This window comes from Ursus arctos, unplaced genomic scaffold (assembly GCF_023065955.2).
Source record: "Ursus arctos isolate Adak ecotype North America unplaced genomic scaffold, UrsArc2.0 scaffold_1, whole genome shotgun sequence".
NCBI classification, from domain to species: domain Eukaryota; kingdom Metazoa; phylum Chordata; class Mammalia; order Carnivora; family Ursidae; genus Ursus; species Ursus arctos.
This window is the reverse complement of record NW_026622763.1, coordinates 41,122,289-41,142,069: the sequence shown is the minus strand read 5'-3', so window position 1 is coordinate 41,142,069 and position 19,781 is coordinate 41,122,289. Positions and strand designations below refer to the sequence as shown.

Below are 19,781 nucleotides of genomic sequence, written 5' to 3'. Positions count from 1 at the left end.
GAACTGATATTCTAACTTTTGTACACTGCTTCCCTTTTCTGGCTAGCATTACCAGTATTTAAAGTTCAGAGTAAATTTGGAGTTCAGAGCCAGTTCTCTAACTTTATGATGAAAATCCCATTAATTTCTTTATGCATCAATCCATGAATATGGTTTCAAAAGTTTCCTTTCCCTTAGCCCTGTTACAGTGCACTTCTCTAAACAGTCTGTACATGCAAAATCATCTTATAAAATATTTCTTACAGTGGCACCTGAGTGGCTCAGTAAGTTGAAGGTCTACCTTCAGCTCAGGTTACCTGGCATCGAGCCCCAAGTTGGGATTTCTCCTCAGCGAGGAGCCTGCTTCTCCCTCTCCCTTTGCCTGCCACTCCCCCTGTTTGTGCTGTCTCTCTCTGTCAAATAAATGAATAAAATATCCAAAAAAATAAAATAAAATATTTCTCACACCGCACACAAAAATAAACTCAAAATGTATTAAAGACCTAAATGTGAGACCCAAAACCATAAAAATCCTAGAAGAGAACAAAGGCAGTAATTTCTCTCACATTGGCAGTAGAAACATTTTTCTAGATATGTCTCCTAAGGCAAGGGAAACAAAGTTAGAAATAAATTATTAGGACTACATCAAAACAAAAATCTTTTGCACAGTGAAAGAAACCATCAATAAAACAAAAAGGCAACCTACTGAGTGGAAGAAGATATTTGCAAATGGTATATCCAATAAGAAGTTAATATGCAAGATATATAAAGAACTTCTACAAGTCAACACCTAAAAAATCTGCAAATAATCAAATTAAAAATGGGCAGAGGACCTCAATAGACATTTTTCCAAAGAGGACACACATGAAAACATGAAACACATGAAAAGATCCTCAACATCATTCATCATCAGGGAAATGCAAATCAAAACCACAATGAGATATCACCTTATACCTGTCAGAATCTCTAAAACTGACAACACAGAAATAACAAGTGTTGGTGAAGATGTGGAGAAAGGAACCCTCATGCGCTCATGCACTGTTGGTGGGAATGTAAACTGGTACAGCCACTGTGGAAGGCGGTATGGAGGTCCCTCAAAAATTAAAAATAGAAACACCATATGATCCAGTAATTCCACTGCTGGATTTTTACCCAAAGAAAGCAAAAATACGAACTTGAAAGGATATATGCACCTCTATGTTTATTGCAACATTATTTAAAATAGTCAAGATATGGAAGCAACCTAAGTGTCTATCAATAGACAAATGTATAAGGAGGATGTGGTGTATGCACACCCCCCCCCAACACATACACAGAGGAATATTACACAACCATAAAAGAGGATGCAGCTGTGCCATTTGCACTAACATGAATGGACGTACAGAGTATAATGCTAAGTGAAATAAGTCTGAAAAAGACAAATTCCATTTGATTTCACTTATATGTGGAATCTAAAAAAACAAATGAATAAACAAAAAGCAGAATCATGAATATATAGAATTTATGAATATAGAGAGCAAACTGGATGCTTGCCTGCAGAAGCGGGGGGTGTTGGGCAAAATGAGTGAAGGTTAGTGGGAAATACAGCCTTCCAGTTATGGAATGCATAAGTCACAGGAATGGAAGGCACTACATAAGGGGGGGGGAAGTTTTTGATAATTTCAAAGCAAAAAAAAAAAGACATCTTTCCCTCTGAGTTAGTTTTTTGGGATTGTATAATATGAGCAATTGTTTCAGTACTGTCATCATCATCATTTAAAATGAAATGGCGCCTCATGTACAAAAGATATTCACAGATACAATCAATTATTCTTCCCACTTTCATTGTGTGGACAAAGGCTTGTAGTAAAGAGCCTTTGTTTTTCTGGTTATTACTATGCCATATCCCTCCCCCCGCCACTCTTCTTGAGCCTGTTCAGTTCTCGGATTTTTTATTTTACTAAGCAGCCTGTGACCTGAAAACTACTAATGAAGAAGGAATACTTTGTTAGAAAGGTCAAATTGTCAGCCTTCCTCCGCCTGTCCTTCCAAATACAAAAGCAGTCTAACCTCCCACCCCATCTGGAGTGATCCAGGGGGTTCTGGCTGGAGCTGTCAATTACTCACACGAATAAGATTATGGGGAGAGGTTAAGGGACTGAGTTCAGAGCACATCCTGGCTGGCTGGATGTGGAACTGCTGTGATCCACACCTCATTTAATAATATGTTTTGAACTAAAATAGCTGAGTTCTAAAATAAGGTTTTCTTTAATTTACTGCAAGACTGAGACCTTTTATAAGAAATATAGCAGAAATCATTTTATATCTGATCAAAATCTGGCAAGTATTGGCATGACACAGAGTAAAGTGTATTTTAAAACTCGTGAATACAAAAAAAACCTGGTGAATACATAAAAATAGATAGATGTAAGTGATGTGATTTTATAATATTGTAAGAAAAAGGACTAAAATAACTCAGTTAAAGTAGAATAATGAATGCATGTCTCCTGTAGTATATGATTTTAAAGAACAGAGCCACCCTCCATTGCTCTCAGGGTGGAGCCATGGAGCTACACATTTATCATTTTTGTTTAAGTGCCAAATCTTGCTTTCTTTCTCTCAAAGGATAGCCAGTTGATTTAGGAATAATATATATATATTATTTATTTTATTTTTTTTTTTAGCCAGTTTCTATTTGGAAATATTATGATCCAGCTAAGACCATTCTGGATTACACCAGAATTGGGTTCCAGGCCAGCTTGTCCACTAGCTTGTGACTTTATCCAGGTCTCTAACCTCAGTGAATTTTAGTGGGGTAACATGAAATAAGTAATATGAAAGAAAGTTGAAAAAAATGTACACTATTATCTAGATACATATGTCCTCTTTGTTCGTTTGATTTCCTGGCTCTATTTAAGGTCTCTACCTGCACTGTCTCCCTTTGATTCTCAGAACAACTCCATGGATACTATGATTATCTTCATTTTACAGAGGAGAAAATTAAGACATTTAGAGACTAAATAAAGTTGCACAGTAGTAGAGCCAGTATTCAAACCCATGCATTCTGCCTTCAAAGCCAATGCTCTTAATTTCTACCTGTAGGAGCACTTTGTATGAAATTCTGTAAGTCTGAACAGAGAGAGAGAATGAGAGGGAACTTGAGTGAGTGCCTCTTAATTTTCATCTGTTTTAGGTTTTAAGATTTCAGGTTAATCAAAAATTTTAGGTTTTAATAATTAAATAAATATAGAAGTGGCTGTAGCTAATGGTATTACCATGTAGAATACATACAAAGATTTCAAGACAAAAATTCAAGTTTTGACTTTTGAGTGGGTCAGAGAAGAAAGTTATGTAAGTAGTCAATGAGAATACAGAAAAACAATATTTTGCTGTTTAAATCAGATTATGTCCTTAATTTCCTATTTCCTTTTTTAAGGGATGGGAGAGACATGGTGGATTCTGTTACAAAATTGACACTGTCCTTCGAAGTTTTGACCATGCTTCCAGTGGTTATTACTGTCCTCCTGCACTTGTAACCATTACAAACAGGTAAGATAGAAATTTTCTATCAGAAACATGACTGTACTTTTTTGACAGGAGGGCTCTTGGGATGATAAAATCTAGCCATAATCAGTAACTTGTCAAAATCTAAAGTGTACTGTACATTAGAGTATTATTTAATTATTTAAATTATTGATTGAGATGAATTTAAATCATACGACATTATTCCTAAATCAACTTTTGAGTAACAAAGAGAAAATTTAAGATGACTTTTACTTTCCATAAAGATTTATTAATTATTTAGCTTTGCTGATACATTCAGTTGTATTTAGATTTTATCTAAAGGCTTGTAATGGAAACGAAGTATGTTATTTAAAAATTAAGTATGTTTTTAATGTAATGTGTATGAGTTATGTGGGGTTTTTTTTTAAACAAAAGTATAGCTAAACTGTGGAGGATTTTCAAATGTTTCCCCATTGCTTCTTAGCTCTGTATTTGCTTAGATGTAGACTTCTCTGTGCACAGGTGTCTTCTCCATACTAACAGAGAAACTGTGTCCTTTTGACACTGCACAGAATTTGCAACATGCTATAGATTTGTAATAGGGAATAAAAGTACCAACAGCGGAAGTGACCTCAGTGTCACTATCAATGCCAGGAGAACAATGAGGGCTGGGAAACCGACACCTCCAAGCTGAAGACAGAAACAAGGTAGAACCCTTCAGTGGTTGCATGGGAACCTATACCTGAAAAGCTAGTCACTTGCTTTTTTACTGAGGCCATTGCCTTTAAAAATATCCACTGAAGACCAGGAAACAAGACAACTGACACTATGGTTTTATCCAGAGACTCTTCACACATAGGTCTAACTTGTAGGAGAAATTATGTGCTTTCTCTGCTCTCCCCACAGAGGAAGTCAACATTCAAAGCCACCAGTATTTATTTCCTTCCTCCTCTTACCTCTCAACTTCTTTCCCAATCTTTCCTTCAAACCCATGCACAGAATGCGCACACACACATGCATGTACACACGCACACTCACATACACACACATGATTGAATTGACAGCATTTGGTAAAAGAAATTGCCTAGTGAGACATTTTGTGCTCAGGAGACCCATCCTTCAGGAATAGCACCACACTTGATGCATCTCACTATTGGTTTTGGTTCTACCTTCCTTCTTCCCAACTGCCAGGCAGAAGGAAGCCTTTATCTTCAACTTGATCACCCACCCATAAGGTTTCAAGAACACCTTGGGTTAGAAGTCCTCCAGTAAGTGAGCCAACATTGGGCTTTATTCAGGAGTCTGATCAGTAAAGCTGTGCTTTTTTGTTAATTATAACTTAATTATGTTTTTCACTGAAGAAAATAAGTCTAATTTTTTCACCTATTTCTTATGTCTTATTCTTTCTTTTCTTCTTTTGTGTAATATTCATTGAATACCTACCATATACCTGGCACTGTATTAATTACTTTTCATATGCTATCTGACACCACAAAAAACCAATAGTCAAGTTTTATTAGAAAATTATTTATTAAATATCTATATTGTGAGAGCCACTGGCATGCTGTACAAAAGAAATAAAAAGCATGGTGTAATTGTCCAGGTGCCACTTGCAGGCCAGTAGCTAAAGAGATAGAACACAGAAATAGGAAACAAGAAAGTGAAAGAACACAATAAATGGATAAATTCAAAGTGACATTGCAGGGATGCCTGGGTGGCTCAGTTGGTTAAGCGTCTGCCCTCAGCTCAGGTCATGATCCCAGGGTTCTGGGATTGAGTCTGCATCGGGCTCTTTGCTCAGCAGGGTGCCTGCTTCTCCTTCTGCCTGCCATTCCCCCTGCTTGTGAACTCTCTCTATCTTTCTAACAAACAAATAAAACCTTAAAAAAAAACAACAAAGTGACATTACAGATAACCTATAATGCCACAGTGATCCAAGTAGTGCAGAAATCTATCGGCGTTCAGAGGCTTCATTTTCTAAGAATGGAGGCCTCCTGCAAATAACAGAAAGTGTCTGGAAAAAAAATCTACTTGGTTTCATATCCTCCAAAACTGGGTACAAGAGTAAGTTATAAACAATTTGTTGCTTTGATAAGCCGTATTCAGTAGCCAATACTAATGTATGGTCTAACTCGAAAGCAGAACTATAGCATAGATAAGTTTGTTTTCATTCCATCCACAACCTCGTAGGTCCACCCAGGTGATCTTGTGCTCATATGCTACTCAATGAAGTCAAACTCCTGCAGTGCTCTCCACTAGTCCCAGTAAGCCACTCTCCAAGACAGTTACCACACATGTACATAGCCCTGCACACACGTCTACATCCAAATCAGTGACTCCAACATAGGACATGCAAGTTGAGGAAAGGAAGGGCCATGTGCTCTTAATTTTTTTCATTCAGACTCCACCATGTAAGAAATAAAAACCCATACTACACCCCACTCTTTGAGTGACAATGCAGTACACATTTTTTCAACAGCATCTTTTGTCTGAGAAGGTTGGGCAGTAGATGGAAAGTCTCCTCAGATCCAGGAGTGTCCACTAGCAGCCTTGGTAATCATTTTCTTCCATTACTGATTTCCTGTTTGAGTTAAGACACTCCTGTCACTCACCAGTGCTCAAGCTTGTAGTTGCTAATTGATTTTCCACTCTTCTGCACAATCGAGGACAGATTGGATGGGCACAATTAGAACCACCTGCTACAAATAACTTATTTCTTTTGTTATCAGTCAACTGCTCCTGGTCTAGGACATTTAACACTTTGTGGAATAGTGAGGGGAAGAAAACCAGATCCTTATTGTGGACTAACAATGTTATTTTCTTGCTAACTCTCACAAAATTTTTTCAGGCCTGGACACTTTACTTCCAGATACAGCATGACTGCAAAACTTGAGTTCCAGAGTTACTATGGATAAATTGTATAAATGCATATATATCTAAATCTTGAATCAATCAGCCATGGAATATTTGGTATAAAATAACCCAAAGGACATTTAATTTTTTGCATTTTGCCAAAAGTAAGAAATCCTGCAATATTTCATTTTGTCCTAGGTTTAAATATGCATTATTTCCAAGCATTTTTTTAGCTCTGCTATTTTCCTGCAACCACCATACCCCCTAAACACTTTTGCAGTTAATTTGTTATTGTGATAAAATAGGTGGAACATAAAATTTATCATTATAACCATTTTAAGTGTACAGTTCAATGGCATTAAGTACAGTCACATTATTACACAATCATCACCACTATCCATTTCTGTAACTTTTTCATCTTCCCAAACTAAAATTCTGTACCCATTACATAATAACTCCCCATTTCCCCCTGCCCCCAGCTTTGGGCAACCATCATTCTACTTTCTGCCTCTATGCGGTTGACTGCTCTAAGTTAACACATCAGTGGAATCATGCAGTAGTTGTCCTATTGTATCTATTGTATTCATTTAGTCTAATGTCCTCCAGGTTAATATATGTTGTAACGTGTGTCAGAATTTCCTTCCTTTTTAAGGCTGAATAATATCCCATAATATGTATATACCACATTTTGTTTATCCTTTTATACAATAGACATGAGATGCTTCCACCTTTTGGCTATTGTGAAAAATGCTGCTATGAACATGAATGTAAAAGTATCTTTTGAGTCCTTCGTTTCAATTCTTTTGAATAAAACACCCAGAAGTGGAATTTCTGGACGATATGATAATTCTATCTTTAATTTTTTGAGGAACAGCCATAATGTTTTCCATATCAGCAGCACCATTTTACATTCCCACCAGCAGTGCTCAGCAGTTCCAGTTCCTCCATATCCTAGCCAACGCTTGTTATATTGTTTTTATATAAGAGCTATCCTAATGGGTATGAAATGGTATCTTATTGTGGTGTTAATTTGCACTTCCCTAATGGTGAGTGACATTGAGTGTCTTTTCATGTGCTTACTGGCATCTGTATATCTTCTTTGGAGAAATGGTCTATTCAAGTCCTTTACCTATTTTTTTAATTGGAGTGTTTATTCTTTGTTGTTGAGTTGTAGTAGTTCTTTATATAGTCTGGATATTAATCCTTATCAGATACATAATTTGCAAATATGAATGTATTTCTTATTTGCAAATACGAATGTATCTCCTGTTCTGTGGGTTGCTTTTTCACTCTGTTGATGTCCTTCGATACACAATGTTTTAAATTTTGGTTAAGTCCACTTTATCCATTCTTATTTTGTTGCCTGTGTTTTGATGACATATCCAAGAAATCACTGCCACATTCAATGTTATGAAAAAATTTCCCCATGTTTTTTTTTCTAAGAGTTTTATAATTTTAGCTCTTGTGTTTAGGTCTTTCATCCACTTTCAGTGAATTTTTGTAAGTGGTATGAAGTAAGAAGAATTCAAATGATTCTTCTGCAGGTGGATATCCAATTTTCCCAACATCATTGTTGAAAAGACCGTCCTTTTCCCATTGAATGGTCTTGGCACCCTTGTGGAAAATCATTTGACCATACGTGCAAGTGTTTATTTCTTGGTTCTCTATTCTATTCTATTAATCTATGTCTGTCTTTATGCTGGTACCACACATTTTTTGATTATTGTACGTTCAGTAAGTTTTGAAATCAAAAAGTCTGAGACCAACTTTTTTCTTTTTCATGTTTGTTTTTGCTATTCAGGATCCCTTGAAATTCCATATGAATTTTAAGATGGATTTTTCTATTTCTGCAAAAGACATCATTGGGATTTTGACACAGACTGCATTCAATCTGTAGATCACTTTGGGTAGTATGGACATTTAAACAATTGGTTTTTCTATCTATGAACATGGGATGTCTTTTCATTTATTTGGGTCTTCTTTAATCCTTTCAGCAGTGTGTTGCAGTTTTCAGTGTATAAGTCTCTTGCCTCCTTGGTTAGATTTATTCTCAAGTATTTTTTTATTTTTGATGCTATTATATATTGAACTGTTTTTGTAGTTTCCTTTTCAGATTCTTCATTGTTAGTATATAGAAATGCAACTGATTTTTTTGTGTTGACTTTGCATCCTGAACTTTGCTGAATTTATTAGTTCTAACACTTTTTAAAATAGAATGCAGTTAACTTTTTTCTTTTTATTTATTTTATATATTTTTTAAAGATTTATTTATTTATTGGAGAGAGACAGAGAACATGCACAAGTGGGGGGAGGGGCAACGGGAAAGTGTCTTCAACCATACTCGCCTCCGCTGAGTGCAGAGCATGACAACCTGAGGCTCAATCCCACAACCCATGAGATCATGACCTGAGTTGAAACCAAGAGTTGGACACTCAACCAACTGAGCCACCCCTAACTTTCTTTTAAAAACATATTTTAATTATCCTCTTTAAAATTATGCAATAAAAACATTCTTGTTGGTATAAATTCAAGCAAGCCAAAAGAATATAAACTAAAAAGTGTAAGTGCCTTCTCATCTCCATTCCTCCTCCTTTCCAACCAATCCCACTTCTCTCCCATTCACAGTTAACAAAGGTAACTGCCATTAACAGTTTGGAATTTGTTCTTCCAGGTTTATTTCTTGTGTGTATGTTAAGTATCTTTTCTAAATTTATATTTCTATTCTAGTCTTTTGCAATAAACAATAACCAAAACTTAATATTTCTAGTTCTTGAGGAATGCCACTGAAAACTCCGTATAGTAATAATCATGATACATGTCTCCCATTTTAAAACTACTGATATTCTATTTCTATTCTTTATTTAAAAGAAAGAGAAAGAAATGTATCATTTTTGCATTCACTCAGCAATAAAATCAGTTATTTGAATATGGTATTAAAAATGTTAATAATTTTGTTATTAAAAGAAACCTCATTGCAATTATTCAGCTCAAAGTTGAATACCTCCTAACTGGATCACTATATGTAAAACTACCACAATTTTTTTTTAACTGAAATAAGCTTTCTAGTGACACTACATCCAGTTCATTACTTCTTTTCAATCTCTAGTTTTAGTTAATACAAACATAATCATTAAGTACTGCTGTCTGCTGAGTGTCGTGTTACTCACAGACAAGAAACAGCTTTTTTTTTTCAGCTACATTTGTCACTGGCTAAACAGATGAACAAATATGTTCTGTTAGAGACTCAAATATACATATCTCCTTTTGAAGTGTGCATTTTTGGAAATGCAAAATTTATTTTGAAATGAAAAAATTTGTCAGTGTACCCCAAACATTTGTATTACTGCCTTCAAACTGCACTTTTAAAATGAAAATGTAATGTTTAGCACCATGAGTAACAATTTCTCATCAAACTGATGGAAATTCAAGATATATTTTTCTTATTTACATTGAAAATGCACATTTGATTCCTTAACTTTTTTAAGGAGTTGATTGGAATTTTTTTTTCTGATTTTAAGAATTATTTCCCTAAAAATTTGATTTTATAAGTAGTTACATGGGGTATTATTGTAAGCCAGAGTTTTCACAACCCTTTTAAGTGTTTGGAACCAAATAGTAAGTGGTAATGAGTATAAAACATCCTCTTGTTTCTTTATCTATTGGAAAGAGACATTCAAGGCTGCATGCTGTGATCTAGAGTTAAGCTCTTAGAATATATGATTTAAAAGAAAGACATATTTGCTGAATTTCTTTATTAACAATGATATCTTCTAAACCGTACCAAGAAAACTAAAGTCCTGATTTGAAGGTTTTAGGATCTAAGTATTATTATTATAATAAGCAACTACTTAAAAGATACTCACCAATTTGAGAAGCACAAGGTTTCTATTGTTTTAAGCAATCATTAATAGTGATAAAATAGCAAATTAGAGTGGAATAAATAAATCTAAAACTAACAGGGAACAAAAGCAAAATGTTGTCACGAATAATGATATCAGTAGCCAAGTTCACAGACAACGTTTCCTCTCCATTGTCCAGTAAATGCTATAGTACAAGGTAATGGAAGAACCAGCATTGTCCCCTGGGTTTAGAACCAGCACAGTGATGGTGGTTTGGCCATAGCCTCCATGATGTAGTGCCTTGCTGGCCTCCTAAGACAGCAGTTAAAGGCACTGGCTGGGCATGATAACAATGCTACTTTGTCTCAGAGGGGAGAAGGAAAAGCAGATCCTAAATTGTGAGAGCGTGAACCACTGGAAGCATAAGGAAAATTACAATAGCACCTAGACGATGTTTAGTTTTATGTACTTTCCTTTGAAGCACATTTTTGCATATTGTACTTTCCTTTGAAGCACATTTACATAAAATTCTACCACTGCAATCTGGTTAAAAAAGAACTTTTCTAATTTTAAATGCATGATATTTAGATTATTAACAGAGTACAGAAAATATTTACTAAAGCATAATAAAAATCCATATGCTTTGCAAAGATGAGTATCATGGATGCCTAAGATCACTAAATGTTGGTAGTGATATTCATAAGGCAGTTATAAATTTTACTTTTCTGTGTTCTTTTCTCCCCTCCCCCCCCATTTCCTTTGAGTCTTCTCTATTCTTGAATGACCCCATTGCTTTTCTTCCCCTTAGCAACTTAAGGATGCATGGTAATGAAACAATTCCAGAATTGGATGAAAAAGTCTAATTCGCTTTCCTAGGTTTCCTGGGTAATTTGATCAGGCCTACCCTTTCTCATTGACTCAGCAGTTCTGGCCAAAAGTCACCACTGTTTGAAATGGGATTTCTCAAAACTTCAGATGCATTGAAAATAAATTTTTCAAGATAGTTTACAACTTAGCTTAAAATTTCAATGCTAGTTAAATTTTAATACTAAGAATTTTCTATTAGATATTCATGTGGAAGCATATATACAAATTTTCCAGATTCCACTTTTGATGCATTCATGTTGGGAAAGGAGCACTGCCACCAATCAATGAACACTAATTCATTCAGCTGTGTGGGGAAAATATTAGTGGGTGTACATCCTTGGATTACTTCCTAGGGTTTAAATTTATCTTCAGTGAATGTGCACATCTGAACGCATTTGAATAAGCCAAGGACTCCATGTGCTTGTGAACAAACTTATTTGGGAGACATAAAATTGCTACTCCAATCTCTGTTCCGTTCTCACCAGGCAAGTGTGGTGAGTGAGTGCATGTGAACTCCATGTTGGCAATGTTCATTCCTCCTCCCCACTGCCAGTTCCCCCACTGCACACACGTTATGGCAAGGTATGTGCTATGTGGCCTAATTACAAAATAGGGCACATGTCGTGCCAAGAAATATTATTGCTAGCTTGATGGGCTTTACCACCTAGACTCTGAAAGTGGAGCTGGACTTTATTCCTTGAAAGAATTAAACCTTGTCTTTGAGACTCAAATTCTCCTCACTTATCTATTTCTGGGAATTGCACAGACGTTTGGCATGTATTAATAATGTTAGGGGTCTTTGAGTGTTTTTCTGCTCCATGTTCTGAAGAATTCATCAGAAAGGTCTAGTGCCATTCTGTGCACCTCATTATGCTTTAATGACATTTTTTTTATTGCCCCGAAACTTACTATAACCATTTCCTTTTTTCGTTTTTAAGGTTTGAACAGGCTTTTATTACCAGTTTGATCAGTAGTGTGGTAAAAACGAAGGACAGTTATTTTTGGATAGCTCTTCAAGATCAAAATGATACAGGAGAATACACTTGGAAGACAGCAGGGGGGCAGAAGTCTGAGCCGGTGCAGTACACACACTGGAATGCACATCAGCCTCGTGAGTAGAGGGGACTGTAATACCACACCTCCCTCCTGTTTTCTTTGACCAAAATTCCTTCCACCCCATGGTCCACCTCCTTCTGTGCTTCCTTGATGTTTTCTTAATGCCTAAAGCAACTAAAACAATTACCACACGTTCTCAGGGGGTGACATATGGCTGGCCATTTTTGAAAGTATAATGCATGTGGCATTTGACAGGTTCAAGGTATAAATTCATTGCTCAAGACCATATATGCCTTTATTAGCAGGAAGTCCAGTTTCTTCCTCCTAAAATCTCCCCTCCCCCATTGTCCAAGAATCTCAGGGGCTTATTACTCAGTCCAGAATAGTCTATTATACTTCAAAGCACAGTGAATGGGCACATATGGGTTCATCTATCAGTTCACAGTCACTGCTGCTTTGCTGTAGAATGCTGACCCATTATTTAGGTAACACTCTTATTAAACCATCCCCTCCATGGACTTCTGGGCTAACTTAGCCAGGATTTCAGAGTTACAGATCTATTAGTTCCCTCTCATAAGCTCAGATCTGGATCCCCAAACATGAAACTGTGCCAGGTTAGTCAGTTCCAGAGAAATGAATGGCTTCAGCCACAAGCTGCACTAGAACAAGTCCCTATGGAACAATCTTTAGGTCTTTAGGTCACCAACCTAGACTCAATACCCCTTTACCTCAGCATGAGTTCCTATTTGGATACCTTGCTCCTTTTTTTACTTGTGGGTCTCGGTGAGGACTACCCCAAGAAATGATAGGCAATAGGTTACCTCTAAATTTGTTTCTGGAGGAAATGGGTTAAGGGGCCTCAGGCTCTTCCCTGAGGAAAGCTAGATATTATTATAATATATCAAAATAATTTTCATATATCAAATATGTAATAATAATTAGTCAAAGGACTAAATATACCAATTAAAAGACAGAGATTGTCAGAGCGGATCAAAACACAAGACCTAACTGTATGTTGACTACAAGAAACCTACTTTAAATACAAAGAGACATGTAGATTAAAAGTAAAAGGATAGAGAAAGATATACTACACAAATGCTAATCAAAAGAAAGCAGGAGCAGCTATATTAATTTCACAGAGCAGACTTCAGAATAAGGAAAGTTTTCAGGTATTAAAAAAGGGGATAGAACATAATGGTAAAGGAGTCAGGCACTCTAAGAAGACATAACAGTCCTTAATGTGTATGTGCTTAACAGCAGAGTGTCAAAATATATGAGAAAAACTGATAGAACTGCAAGAAGAAATAGATGAAGCAACTATTACAGTTGGAGACTTTAACACCCCTCTATCAGATATCTATAGACTACCTACTCCGTCAACAGAAAATGACACATTCTTCTCAAGCTCACATGATATGTTCACTAAGATAGGCAACATTCTGGCCATAAAACACACCTTAGCAAATTTAAAAGAACAGAAATCATACAATGTCTTCTCTCGGGCCACAGTGAAATTAAACTAGAAACCAATAACAGAAAGATAGGTGGAAAATTCCAAAATACTTAGACATTAAACAATACATTTCTAAATAAAACATGGGTCAAAGAAGAAATCTCAAGAGGAATTTTAAAACATTTTAAACTAAATGAAAATACAACTTACCAAAATTTGTGAGATGCAGCGAAAGCAATGTTTTAGAGGAAATTTAAAACACTGAATGCATATATTAGAGAAAAGAAATATCTAAAATCAGTAATCTAGGCTTCTACCTAAGGAAACTAGAAAAAGAAGAGAAAATTAAATCCAAAGTAAGTCAAAGAAAATAAATAATAAGAATTAGAGCAGAAATCAATAAAACTGAAGACAGGAACTCAGTAAAGAAAATCAACAAAAACGAAAGTTGGTTCTTTGAAAAGATCAATGAAATTGATGACCCTGTAGCCAGACTCACTATGAAAAGAGAGAAGACACAAATTACTGATATCACAAATAAAAGAGGGAGGATCACTACAGATCCCAGAGACATTAAAAGGATAATAAAGGAATATTATGAAAACTCTGTATCTACAATTTGATAGCCTAGATGAAAATGACCAATTTCTTCAAAGATAAAATCAGCCAAAATTCACACAACAAGAAATCAACTATTGGAGTAGGCCTATAGCTATTAAAGAAATTGAAACAAAAATTCATAACCTTTCAAAACAGAAAGCACCAGGTCCACATGGGTTCACTGGCGAATTCTACTAAATATTTAAGGAAGAAATTACGCCAGTTCTCTACAATCTTTTCCAGAAGACAGAAGCAGAGGGAATACTTACTGTCTCATTCTGAGGCCAGCATTACCCTAATACCAAAATCAGACAAAGACATTGCAAGAAAAGAAAATTACAGACCAAAGTCTCTCATGAACAGAGTAGAAAAAAATCTTCAATGAAATATTAATAAATTAAATCCAACAATGTAGAAAAGATTTTATACCACAACCAAATGGGATTTATCCCCATTACACAAGGATGATTCAACATCCGAAAATCAATTAACGTAATGCATCACATCAACAGGCTATTTTAAAAAGTCACATGATCATATCAATAGATGCAGAAAAACATGACAAAAATCCAATACCTATTTGTTTTAATAACTGTTAGCAAACTAGAAATAAAGGGAAACTTCCTCAATTTTATAAAGAACATCTACCAAGCCCACAAATATCATACTTAATGGTGAAAAATAAAGGCTTTCCTACTCACATCAAGAACAAGGCAAGGATGTTCCTTATCAACAGTTCTTTTAAACACTGTACTAGAAGTCCTAGCTAATGCAATGGGGGGGGGGGGAAGCAAATACAAGGTATACAGATTGGAAAGAAAGAAATAAAACTTTGTTCACAGATGATAAGATCATCTACATAAAAAATCAGAAAGAATCCATAAAAGAGCCCTTGAACAAATACGTGATTACAGCAAGATTGCAATATAAAAGATTAATGAACAAAAGTCAATTGCTTTCTTATATAAAAGCAATGAACAAGTGGAGTTTAAAATTAAAAACATATTATCATTTAAATTAGCAACCCCCAAATTGAAATTCTTACATATAAATCTAACAGATTATGTACAAAATCTGTATGAGGAAAACTATAAACCTTAATGAAATAAGTCAGAGAAGAACTAAATAAAAGGAGAGATATTCTATGTTCATGGATAGGAAAACTCAATAATGTCAAGATGTCAGTTTTTCACAAACTGACCTATACATTCAATGCTATCCCATTCAAAATCCCAGCAAGTTATTTTGTGGATATCAGCAAACTGATTCTAAAGTTTATATGGAAAGGCAAAAGACCCAGAATAGCAAACTCCATATTGATGTAGAAGAACAAAGTCAGAGAATTGACACTACCTGACTTCAAGACTTACTGTAAAGCTAGAGTAATCAAGGCAGTGTGGTATTGGGGGGAAAAAAGACAAATCAATAGAATAGAATAGAAAGCCCCAAAATTGACTGACATGAACCACAGACCTAAATATGAACCACAAAGCTATAACACTCCTAGACGATAACATAATAGAAAATCTAGATGACCTTGAGTAAGGCAATGACTTTTTAGATACAACACCAAAGGCACAATCCATGAAAGAATCAATTTTCACTAAAACTAAAAACTTCTGCTCTGAGAAAGACAATGCCAAGAGAATGAGAAGACAAGACACAGACTAAGTAAAAATATTTGCAAAAACCACCTGTGATAAAGGACTGTTATCCAAAATATACAAAGAATCCTTAAAACTCAACAATAAGGAAATGAAGGACAATATTTAAAAATGGACAAAAGGCCCAGAGTGGCTGGTTGGCTCAGTTGGTTAAGCATCTGCCTTCTGTTCAGGTCATGATCCCGAGGTCCCTGGATGGAGCCCCGCATCAGGCTCTTCAGCAGGGAGTCTTCTCCCTCTCCCCCTCTCCCCACTCAAGCTTCTGCCTCTCCCCCTTCCCCCACTCTCTCTTGCTCTCTCTCTCTGAAATAAATAAATAAAATCTTTAAATAAAAAAAAAAAGTTCTCTCATACCATACACAAAGATAAACTCCAAATGGATGAAAGACCTCGATGTGAGACAGGAATCCATCAAAAGCATAGAGGAGAACATAGGCTGCAACCTCTTTGACATCGACCACAGCAACTTTTTTCATGACACATCTCCAAAGGCAAGAGAAACAAAAGAAAAAAATGAATTGTGGGACTTCATCAAGATAAAAAGCTTCTGCACAGCCAAGGAAACAGTCAAAAAAACTAAAAGGCAGCCTACAGAATGGGAGAAGATATTTGCAAATGACACTACAGATAAAAGACTAGTATCCAAGATCTACAAAGAACTTCTCAAACTCAATACACGTGAAACAAATAATCAAATCAAAAAATGGGCAGAATATATGAACAGACACTTTCCAATGAAGACATACAAATAGCTAACAGAGACATGAAAAAATGTTCAAAATCAGTAGCCATCAGGGAAATTCAAATCAAAACCACATTGAGATACCACCTTACGCCAGTTAGAATGGCAAAAATGGACAAGGCAGGAAAAAACAAATGTTGGAGAGGATGTGGAGAAAGGGGATCCCTCTTACACTGCTGGTGGGAATACAAGTTGGTACAGCCACTTTGGAAAACAGTGTGGAGGTCCCTTAAAAAGTTAAAAATTGAGCTACCCTATGATTCAGCAATTACACTACTGGGTATTTACCCCAAAGATACAGACGTAGTGAAGAGAAGGGCCATATGCACCCCAATGTTCATAGCAGCATTGTCCACAATAGCTAAATTGTGGAAGGAGCCGAGATGCCCTTCAACAGATGACTGGATTAAGAAGATGTGGTCCATATATACAATGGAATATTACTCAGCTATCAGAAAGAACGATTACCCAACATTTGCAGCAACATGGACGGGCCTGGAGGAGATTATGCTAAGTGAAATGTCAAGCAGAGAAAGACAATTATCATATGGTTTCACTCATTTATGGAACATAAGAAATAGGAAGATCAGTAGGAGAAGGAAGGGAAGAATGAAGGGGGGGTAAACAGAAGGGGGAATGAACCATGAGAGACTGTGGACTCTGGGAAACAAACTGAGGGCTTCAGAGGAGAGGGGGGTGGGGGATTGGGATAGGCCGGTGATGGGTATTAAGGAGGGCACGTATTGCATGGAGCACTAGGTGTTATATGCAAATAATGAATCATGGAACATTGCATCAAAAACTGGGAATGTGCTGTATGGTGACTAATATAACAAAACAAAAATTATTTAAAAAATAATAAAAAATAAAAAAAAGAAATGAGCTATCAAGCCATTAAAAGACATTTAATGAAACTTAAATGCATATTACTAAGTGCAAAAGGCCTATTGAAAAATCTACATACTACGTGATTCCAACCACATGACATTCTGGAAAAGGCAAAACTATGGGACAGTAAAAAGATTAGTAGTAAAAAGTGGTTTGCAGGGGCCAGGGGAAGGTAGAGATAAATAGGCAGAACACAGAGGATTTGGGGGACAATGAAATTATTCTATATGGTACTACAATGGTGGCTATATGTAATTATACATTCGTCCAAATCATAAAATGCACAACACCAAGAATGAAACCTAATGTAAATCATGGATTTTGGGTGGTAATGATGTGTCACTAAAAGTTTTAACAAATGCACCATTATGGTATAGGATGTCAATAGCGAGAAAAGTTTTATATATTTGGGCAAGACGTATAAGGGAAGTCTGTACTTTCCACTCAATTTTGCTATGAATCCAAAATGCTCTAAAATATATAGTTTATTATTTTTTAAAAAACCATACTTTTTAAAGATGCCTGCAAGGTTAAGACAAATTACATTTTTTGTGTATAAGCATTGGTTAGGAAATGTATATAGAAACTGGTGACTTTGCATAGCTCTAAACAAGAAACATCATAATTCAGTCAAGAAACAACCTTCTCATTCTGCAAATCTATGAATATTATTAAAATGCAGAGAATAGTAAAGTTCCGTGTCACACTATTACTGAAAAAAAAAAAAAAGCTCAGGTTTCATTTCTAATATACTTTGGAATTTTGTTAGGAATGTCTATACCTGTCAAAATAAATTAACACGTTTTGAGTAGACAAAATCTTAGTTTTTAATGTTACCTTCCTTGGGGCATATTTGGATGTCTAAAATCTGGAACTGAAGCAGAGCTCCTTGTCATTCATAAGTTTCTGCTATAATTTATTTGAGTGGCACTACTCTTTTCCTGTTCTCCCTGAAGCAAAAATAATATCATGATGCTCAGTTTGGCTGCTCATGCTGACTGACATTGAGTAAATTGTCTCTGAATAAGATGAAAATGTAAATCTTTTTTTGAAGAAATAGCAATATAAAAGGCTCTGTGTTTCCTTTTTTCTTTTAAATTGCAGTTTGCAGAAACACCATCCTAAATCACATTTTTTCCCCTGCCTGTCATGAAAGTATCCATTAACTTGGTCCTCATGGCAGAATCTTAATCCAGCCCAAACTCACTATATAAATTGACCCTTGAACAGGAAGCCTGCTGTTTTTTATAAACTTAGCCAAGACTCTGTCTTTATGTCATATCATAAAAATATTCCATCTATAGTGGAGTTGCAGTTGTGCCACTTTTTTCAACTTTGTATTATGTTCTCCAAATAGTGTAATGACCCACCATATACCCATCATCTGTGTCATCCATTATGAACTCATGGTCTATCTTGTTTCATCAATACCCTCACCCACTTCCCCCACTTCCCATATTTTGTCATAGAAAAGCCCAGACATCATATTGTTTCATCCACAAATGTTTCAATATTATCCCTAAAAGATAAAGACTTATTTTTTAAAAACATGAATATAAGACAATTATCACAACTAAAAGTAATTAACCATAACTTTGTAACATAAATCTTAAGTGAATGCTGAAATTTCTAAATTATTCATAAATGTCATATAATGGATTTTACAGTTTGTTTGAATCAGGATCCCAAAAAGATTCATACATTGCAATTCTTTGATAGATCTCTTAGTCTATTTTAATCTCTATGTTTCCTTCTTCCTTACCCCCTGCCATTTTTTAAAAATTTTATTTGTTGACACAAATGGGTTATTTGTCCTGTAGCTTCCTACAGTCTGGATTTTGTTATTGAATCCCTATATGTTGTTTAATGTGTTACTCTATCCTCTTCATTTTCCATAAAATTGACATTTTTATTTCTAAAAAGTTAGAATCAGAGGCATTATATACTTCAGATTTTCTTTTCTTTTCTTTTAGAAGACCATTTCATAAGTTGTGTATTCTATCTGAAGGCACATAATGTTCACTTTTCTCACTTTTTGCAATGTTAGCAGCCACTAATGATCAATGCCTAGATCCATTGATTCATTAGGTTTCTTCATAGCTTCATATCTGGGATATTTTTTATAAAGAGAGAGTTTCCTGCTATTTTACTAAAACAACAATAGCAAAGAGACTGTGGCACTTAGCATTTTAAGAGAAATAACTATTCAAGTAAAACAGGAAAACCAGTTTTGATCCATACTAACTAGCAACTATTTAAAGGGGAAAATGGGGCCTTTCTTATTTAGGGATGTTAATGCATTAGAAATTAAAATGTAGTTTGTACTTAAAGATTCAATATAAATGGAAGCTGTTCTA

General features: G+C 35.4%; 1 protein-coding gene across 6 annotated transcripts in view; it reads left to right on the top strand.

Annotated features, from left to right (window-relative positions):
* PLA2R1 (phospholipase A2 receptor 1) overlaps window positions 1-19,781 on the top strand; it is a 122,140-nt gene that overhangs the window by 44,943 nt on the left and 57,416 nt on the right. For all 6 annotated transcript variants that reach the window (XM_044381541.3, XM_044381540.3, XM_026492706.4 and 3 more), the window contains 2 exons: window positions 3,395-3,507; window positions 11,960-12,132. In XM_044381541.3, the coding sequence (XP_044237476.2) occupies window positions 3,395-3,507; window positions 11,960-12,132 (286 nt within the window). The remainder of the gene's footprint in view (window positions 1-3,394; window positions 3,508-11,959; window positions 12,133-19,781) is intronic.